At 37.4% G+C, this 8,893-nt stretch overlaps 2 protein-coding genes across 2 annotated transcripts; both read right to left on the bottom strand.

Moving 5' to 3' along the window:
* Positions 1 to 105: 105 nt before the first annotated feature.
* LOC136070362 (inositol-tetrakisphosphate 1-kinase 1-like) lies at positions 106 to 1,521 on the bottom strand. The gene has a single exon (XM_065780228.1). The coding sequence runs from the start codon at positions 1,177 to 1,179 to the stop codon at positions 133 to 135; it is 1,047 nt and encodes a 348-aa protein (XP_065636300.1). The 5' UTR covers positions 1,180 to 1,521; the 3' UTR covers positions 106 to 132.
* Positions 1,522 to 6,961: 5,440 nt separating this feature from the next.
* LOC112006602 (inositol-tetrakisphosphate 1-kinase 1) lies at positions 6,962 to 8,392 on the bottom strand. The gene has a single exon (XM_024038885.2). The coding sequence runs from the start codon at positions 8,260 to 8,262 to the stop codon at positions 7,201 to 7,203; it is 1,062 nt and encodes a 353-aa protein (XP_023894653.1). The 5' UTR covers positions 8,263 to 8,392; the 3' UTR covers positions 6,962 to 7,200.
* Between the last annotated feature and the right edge of the window lie 501 nt (positions 8,393 to 8,893).

The following is an 8,893-nucleotide window of genomic DNA, read 5'->3' as shown; positions in this document are numbered from 1 at the left end:
AAAAAAAAAAAAAAAAAAAAAAGGTACTCTAAGAGTCAAGAACTTGATCCATCCAGCTGAGTAAACCACCAACGATTAACCCAACCGCGTCACCTTGATTATTCACCCCCCCACACACACACAAAGCATTACTCACACAAGTGTTTTGTTCTCTTTAATCTCGCCACCTCTCACTTCTTGATTCTCCTTCGCCTCCAATTCCACATTCCTCCTCTTCTCTTCCACAACATCACAAAAAAAATCCACAAAAACAGACTCATACTCTGGCATTTTCGCGAACCCAGGAAAGTAATTAATATCAATAACAAAGTAGCTATTCCCATCTCTACTGTCCCTAATCAAATCAAAGTTAAAAAGCCTAAGCCCCATTGCCTCCCTCAACCCATTGGCTAACGCCACCACAAACTCCGAAGGCGGCATTTCCGCCTCCTCCACAAGCTTCTCCACTCCAGAAATATATCCCTCCACCTGATCAGAAGAATCACTTTTCGCAATCAAATTCGATATCTGCTTAAACAACAACAAACCCTCATCTGGCGCCATACTATTCAGCGTCCCTTCGGATATATCCGGCAACGATTTTCTCTTCACGCATTTAACGTGATCGCCCACCACATACACCTTGAAAATCACTCCGCCGTGGTTCACAAATTCTTGCATCACAAATGGTTTTTTCAGTTTCAGTTTCTTCAGCCCGTTCTCGTTGAACACCAAGAACATCTCGTGTGACTTGGCACTGCCGTCGACCGACACCTGTTTCGCTATGAACGGAAACTTGAACCCTTTTTCTTCAATCGAATCCATAATATTCTCCGACTCTTCCAATACTCTTTGATTTGGAACCCCGAGGGTTTGGTTCCCTTGAGGGATTTTCAAGCTGGTGACCACATCAAGCATGGAGGCACGGCTGTGGAGATGGTCGATTGCTTCCGGCGGGTCGATTACGACGACGTTTGGGTGATGGAGAGAGAGTTGCTGCACTTGGTTGTTCCAATCGGAGCCGTAGATTTTGTGGATGATGCAATCGAACGGTCCCTGTTGAGCTAAGGGTTTGGCAGGGTCGATTTCGATGAGATCGATGCCGCGTTGTTTGGCGTGATTGATTAAAGAGTTTTGGATGAGGCGTTGCCCATCCTTGGGGGAAAGAGCGTAGCCTATGCGGTACATTGGAGAAGACATTTTTTTTTTTACTTAATTTGTGTTTGGGAGGAGAGAAAGTAAGAGAGGGAAAATTCAATTCGTAAGAGTTGATTTAGAGCTCAGTTTCAGGGTTTTTGAGAATAAACGGCAGACAGTGATTTGAGTTTTGATTTGGATATCTGTGACAGAAAGTTGTTATTGCGGAGAACCAACGAACGCGATGCTGTGGTGCAGCCGAAAGGTGTTATCGGGTCCCGCATACGTGCTGCGGTGACTCAAGGTATCAATTGACAGGCAAGGATTTGCTGCATTGCATGCTAAAGGTTGCTGCAGTTTCTGCATGCTGAGATAGGTGGCAAAAAAATGAAGTGACACATTTCCGGCTTACATGCATGGCATATGATTAATTTTGAGTGAAATTTCTCCGTCAATTTAACGTTTCTCACACATATTTATTGTTATGAATAGCCATAGAAAGCAAAAAATTTTAGCTTTTACCGATTTAAAATACTATTTTATTTATTTTAACATCCTATATTATAATTAGCTTCTAAGAGGTTATTTAAAAACAAAATATTAATAATTTACATTCATTATAATTTAAAATTAGTATATTTTTTAATTATAAAAAATTATTTCATCTGCAAATGCATAACACTCATTACACCCTTATATATTATTTAGAGTTGAAAAATGTAGTACTCCTAAATCATAATAGATGCAAATTATTAGATTTTCCAAAAAAATATAGAAGAGCCTCGTTCGCATGCTAATAGGCTAGTAAATAATAATAATTTCAGTATTTTTCGAGTTTCAACTTCCAACCTAAATTTTCGAATCCATGAATGATGCTCCATGCAAGTTACTCCTCTCAGGTTTTGTACCTTACATTTTTCATACTCTATCCAATTCTCATGCCATATCAACAAACTCTATATGAGGTGGGTCCTAGAAAAGTGTAGCTCTTACTTCTTATCATATTTATTTGGTTAATAAATCACTAATCTATGTGATGCACTGGCAAATCATATCATAAAAGTGATTTGATCTTGTCAAGAATTAATTAGATCAATTTTGATAGACTCCAAGTGATTTTACCTATTCTCAGGTTTTTTTTTTTTTTTTTCAAATGATATCTCTAGTGCCTTTTGTGGCTATAATTTTTTTTAAAAATAAATAAGAAATAATTTCAGTTCATGTTGATTATTTTTTATCATTAAGTTAATATATCAAATAAGTTTTTTGTATACCAAATCAAATTTTTATTAGTTGAGCTATTTGGAATCTCATTCATGGCTATTATACTTGATATATAGTTACTCTTAAATATAATAGGAATTAAAGATAATTTTAACAAAATTGCTACTATATGTGATCATGAAGTTGCCTTGCTAAAATAACAAAAACAAAATTTTCTTGTAATGGAGCTTTATCTCAAATAAAATAATTTGTGCAATACTATAAAAGTAAAATAACCCTTCTATTACTCTCTTTCAGATATATATTTATGTTTTTGGGATATGGTTAGACTTGCTTCAAGTTAATTAGAATACTGTTACCCCCCTCACCAAAAAAAAAAGTCAAAAATCAATTGGATCAAAAGTTTTGCACTATTTTTGTAGGCACTATTTTACATTCAGACTCTAAAAAACATTAAAAGAATAAGTTTTTTTTTTTTTTCCTCTAAACTCTAACTCAGAGTTCAACTAAAATGTTTTTTTTTTTAATATCAATTTGAGTTTTAAAAAAGTAATTTGAATTTAAATAACTCATATTTGAATTTTGAACAAAACAACAGGAATGTAAGAAAACGTGAGAGTGGGGTTTTTTTTTTTTTTTTTTTAAATTACAATGTAAAAAAATGTGTTGTTANTCACCCTTAAATTTTAGGAGTGTAATTTGCAATTTACCCTTATTTATTTAAACTCCAAGGAATGTGCACTGGGGTGTGGATATTCAAGATTTTCATGTGCTCTATTCTTGAACTCCAACAGACTGTTTGGACTTTGGACTTGAAATATAGTCAATGGCAAATATGTAAGCATCTTTGATGACCTTTATTTAGATGCCTCATGCCTATTGGGTTATCTACATTTTAGCAAATTACGTTTGCTTTTATGAGTTGTTTGGTTCTATCTTTGGATGTCAAAAAAAGAAAAAAAGAAAAAGAAAAAGAGTTGTTTGGTTTATATTTGGTTTTCTTACTTTGTTATCATTATCCTTTACATATCATTATCTTTTCTTTTCTTTTTTAATCTTTTCTTTTCTTTTATTTGGTCAATTTGATGAGTGTTTAATATTTTCTCTAATTAATGAGTCTTTTTTAAAGAGTGGGAATGATATATATTATTGTTTTTTTTTTTTTTGGTCTATTTTTCCACTAATATCCTAAATACATTCACGGCACACTGAGTAGGAGCCAGGCGAAAATGCCTAAGGTAATTAAGGGTCACCGGCCTCATAGGGATTCTCATCCCTCCTTCTACGAAAGCAACTATCGGGATCACAACTTCACCCTCCCTCCTCCTAAGGTACCACTCTCCCTCTTCACAGTACTTCAAATTCACATTATTGGGTATTCCATAGTCAACAATGAATTTGTTCATCATCTCATCGGACTCGACCAACTTCTTAAACTTACCCATTCCCCAAAGACAACTAAAAGTTCTACAAGAGAAAAGGAAGAGTGAAATCAAGGAAATTTGGGGTCACTTGAAAAAGAAGACTTACAGAAATATAACGGTACTCTTCAGATAGTGTGCAAGTCGAACCAGATTCAAATTATATGCATCAATAATTGTAAGCGCGAAAATGATGAAACCCTTAGGTTCAAACAGGTATTTATACTCCCCCTTAGGTTCCCCAAATGTAACCGCTTGCTCATAAAAGCAAAAGATCATGCCGTTGAAAGTGGAAAACGTGGTGCCGCCAAAATTTAATGTGGGCGCCCATTAAGTCTTGAAACGCTAAAAACGCGCATCGGGCAGTCAGAAAGCCGCCAGCATCAGTACAAACCGAAGTGGGGCAATTCGTCCATGAACCCGCAGGTATCAAAACCCTCCTTCCCGTCCGAGGGAACGTGCAGCAGGGTTTTGAGGGGCTATTGTGGGGCCCATGGGCCTGATAGCCTCGGCCCATCACGAAGCAGGCCCGAGGCCCAGGCCGAGGAGCATAGGCTATTTGTGGCTAAGGTGGGGGAAAGCCTCTTTTCCCAATCCACGCCGAGGACCACCTTATCCTCGGCCTGACAAAGGTGATTTTGGGGAAAAACTAACCCCAAAGTAAGCTGTCGCTCTCACATTTAATGCACTCAACTAACCCCCCCTGGCCGCATTAATGGGGAGGTAACCCCTTGGCAGGATAACGTTGATCAGAGTGAACCACTTGAGTACCGATAAGGCCTCTGATGGGACGGACGGCTAGAAAAAAAGTAAATAGGTGATCAACAGATGGAAGGAGGAGATAGGAAGATGAAAACTATAAAAGAAAAGCTAGTAAAGTAAGGAAGGAGGGGGGAAAAAAAGGGAAAAAGGGAGAGAACAGTCAGGCCTCCTCAGCCTGTGGCCGAGGAGCATTCCCCCATTTGTAAAGAAACTCTTAGCATTTTTTATAAGAAAAGTTCATGCATGGTGATCGACGGCCAGCACCTAAACCTCTCAACCCACTCTCTATAAATTTATTGTTTGGGCTTGTTGGGATGAAAACCCATCACTCAGGGTCAATCCAAGTTGAGTCCTTACATACCAAATATCAAAAGTTTTATTTTTTTTACTACTTCATTTAAATATATTTTTTTTATTCTTCAATATATGTCTCTCTCTCTGTCTCATGCAAAACTTACAACAAACTCAAACTTTTCCTTCTCAACCAAGCAAACAGATACCTACCCTAGCCACCACAACCAAAAAAAAAAAAAAAAGGACTAGCCACCACCCATCACGTAACCTGATAGAACCGACGATCTCTCTCTCACAAATGAGATAACCAAATATCTATGTTAATAAATCCACGGCATTGAAGATGGTAAGAAAGCTATTCAATGTAGTCAATGATGACTCAGACGATTACAAAACCAGCTGTACAGACCATTAAAAGCCCATCAAAGCTCACATTATTGAACATGAGGCGTTACCAATAGAGGCATTAAAATCACAATAACAACCACAATGGATAGAAGATGTGGAAACATATATAAAGACCACAGAGCACCAACATGAGGTACATAGACACTCCTAAAATCACTCATAACTATTCTATTATTCTAAAGGCTTCCTTGTACTGACTTTGGCATCGAAGATGTTGTGGCAGGCACCAGTGACCACCTTGAGGGAGCCATATTTCCATATTTGCAGGGACACCAACAAGGATTCAACTCCATCTGGACACACTTACAAGGACTAACGATTTTTACTTCATCATAACCCATTCCACCGTCACCACAGCTACAACAATCACTGCCACCATACTGCCCTAACTACCAAAATCGCAACCAAATCACAAGCCCAAAATCACAACAACATCCACCACAACCCAGAAAAACAAAAACAAAACACCAATAATCGATGAAAATCGAACCACTAAAGCCCTGCTAAGCATAGATCCTATCACCAAAAATTAGACCACCAAAGCAAAGATCAGACCACCATGAGAGAGAAGGACGAGGAAGAGAGGAGGAGATTTAGAGAGGAGAAAGAGAGAAAGTGATAGATAGAGGCAAGAGAGAGAATTTTTGAGTATTTTATTGCGGGGAGAGAGAGAGAGAGAGAGAGAGAGAGAGATACTAAAAAATGATCGAGTTTTATTTTTAAGTTGTTGCTACAATAACGGCTGTACATAGTAATTTATTATTGGATTTTAGTTAAAAATTTTAGAAATAGCATCATTGATAAAGCATATTTTTGAGGTTGGGAGAGTTAAAATGACTTTTTAGCTATTATGAAACCTTCATTGTGAATGCTCTGAAGGAGTAGAACATGTACTTTCCAATGTTTATTAAGTTGTTATGTTTTCTTTTCTTGCTTTTGTTTTGTTTTTATTTTATTTTTTTATCCTTGTTTCTTTATTTCACTTGTATTTTTTTCCCCCCCTTTAATTTGCAAAAGAGACTAAACAAGACCAATTCTCTAGGAATGATGATTGGGGAAAAGTACTTATTAAGGGGTAAATGGAGAGGGAATTGTAGCTTGCTTAGGTTGATATTGCTGTTGTAGAACAGGTTGCCAAGATAAAGCCAATACTTGAAGGGAATCTGGGATCAGCTTGGAGGCATCAACAATTAATTGATGATAGTTAGATTAAATTTCTTAGTATGTCATAAGATTAATTATCAAATAAAGACTTCTTCGTCTTTAGGAAGATTTAGCAGGTGGTTCAGCTTTTATTTTGGTTTATTAGCGGTTAAGTTTATTTGTTGCTATCAATTGATGTTGTAATCAGACAGTGAAAAATGAATTAAGCTGTGAAGCATGAGTAGTAAAAACAAGCTGATTTTAGAAGAAACTGCCTTTCACTTCTTTCTTATAAATTGGACTGGTGCTGCATCTAAATTTTTGGTGTTCCTTGCCCAACACATAATGGACACTGGCCTGTCCCGAGTGCATTTAACCACTAATCACTTTTAAAATTGATATCTAGCTCATGTTATGTAAATTTAAAATAAAAACAATGTAGATGTCATGTATCAATCTTATGAGTAATTTTTGGATACTCTCGGATCATGAGAAAATAGTGTTTCTTCCTCTCATATTTATGCATTCAACATGATATAAATTTTTGTGACCAATAAAAATATGAGCAAGTATCCTAACAGGAACATACTTGGAAAAACATCTCTTAAATTCGCACTTGAAGTATTCGAAAGGTACCACTATGTGGCGCAGTGAATATAATATATGGAATTGACACAAAAGGCATAAAGGTTCTCAAGGGTCAGAACCATTGGACAACAAACATGATACACCATCCAGCTGAGTAAAGCATTAGACAATATACACCATCCAGATTCTTGACCCAAACCCCATTAATTAATGATTAATCCAACCTAGTCACCTCACTCATGCATTACTCACACAATTCTTCTTCCTCATGATGATTCTCCTTCACATCCAATTCCACCTTCCTCCTCTTCTCTTCCACAAGATCACAAAAAAAGTCCACCAAAATCGATTCATACTCGGGCAATTTAGCGTACCCAGGAAAGTAATTGATATCAATAACAAAGTACCTATTCCCATCTCTACTATCCCTAATCAAATCAAAGTTAAAAAGCCTAAGCCCCATTGCCTCCCTCAACCCTTTGGCTAACTCCATCACAAACTCCAAAGGCAGAATTTCCGCCTTCTCAACAAGCTTCTCCACTCCACAGCAGTATCCCTCCACCTCATCAGAAGAACCTCCCTCCGCTTCATTATTTTTTGCAACCAAATTCGATATCTTCGAAAACAACAAGAAACCCTTATCCTCCGCTATGCTATTCAGTGTCTCTTCGCATATATCCGGCAACGAACTCCTCTTCACGCATTTCACGTGATCGCCCACCACATACACCTTGAAAATCACTCCATCGTGGTTTACAAATTCTTGCATCATAATTGGTTTTTTCAGTTTCAGTTTCTTCAACCCGTTCTCGTTGAACACCAAGAACATCTCGTGAGACTTGGCACTGCCGTCGACCAATACCGGTTTCGCTATCAACGGAAACTTGAGACCTAATTCTTCAATCGAATCCATTAGATTCTCCGACTCTTCCAATACTCTTTGATATGGAACCCCAAACGTTTGGTTCCCTTGAGGGATTTTCAAGCTGGTAACCACATCAAGCATGCAGACACGGTTGCGGAGATGCTCAATTGCTTGCGGCAGGTCGATTACGACGACGTTTGGGTGATCGAGAGAGTGTTGCTGCAACTGGTTGTTCCAGTCGGAGTCGTAGTGTTTGTGGATGATGCTATCGAAAGGTCCCTGCTGAGTTAATGGCTTGGTGGGATCGATTTCGATGAGATCGATGCCGCGTTGTTTGGCGTGATCGAGTAAAGTGTTTTGCATGAAGCTTTGCACATCCTTGGGGGAAAGAGAATAGCCTATGCGGTACATTGGACAAAAAGATGGAGTTGGAGAAGACATTTTTTTTTTTTTTTAAAGTTTGTGTTTGGTAGGAGAGAGTAAGAGATGGAAAATTCAATTTATAAGAGTTGATTTAGCTGAGTTTCAGTGTTTTGAGTTTTTGATTTTATTTCTGAGAAAGTCGTTACTTCGGAGAACCAACGCGAAATAAAGCCGTTCATTGCGGAGAACGAACGCCATGACGGGATGCAGCTAACGGTTGTTATCGTGTCCCGCATATTTGCTGCTGTGACGGTGTAAATTAGGGCAAGGATTCGACGGCAAAAATTTAGAAGTTCAAGTGGAACTCGAATTTCTTGTTATATAAAACTTGAGCTTCAAGAGTTCTTTAAAAATTCGAATAAGTAGGAGATAAGCTCAATTAATATTCTTTAAATTTTTGAACAAGTGGTGTTTCTAAACACTTTCAATTTTGTTTCTTTTGTTGTCTTTTATCTCAGTCGATGTCCTTAGCTGTTGTGCATAAAAGAAAAAGGAACAAGTGGGAGATAAGCTCCGACGTGATCTGAAAAACTAAGTTAATAAAAATCTTATTTAATTATAATCCAAATTCTTCATCTAATCCGTGTAATCCTTAATTTTTTTAAGAAGTCTAATGCATCTTGAATTGCAGAATTGTAGACTTAGTGTA

The sequence above is a fragment of the Quercus suber genome, unplaced genomic scaffold, assembly GCF_002906115.3.
Source record: "Quercus suber isolate HL8 unplaced genomic scaffold, Cork oak 2.0 scaffold_228, whole genome shotgun sequence".
Classification (NCBI taxonomy): domain Eukaryota; kingdom Viridiplantae; phylum Streptophyta; class Magnoliopsida; order Fagales; family Fagaceae; genus Quercus; species Quercus suber.
The sequence above is the reverse complement of the archived record's forward strand: the minus strand, read 5'-3'. Positions and strand labels throughout refer to the sequence as shown.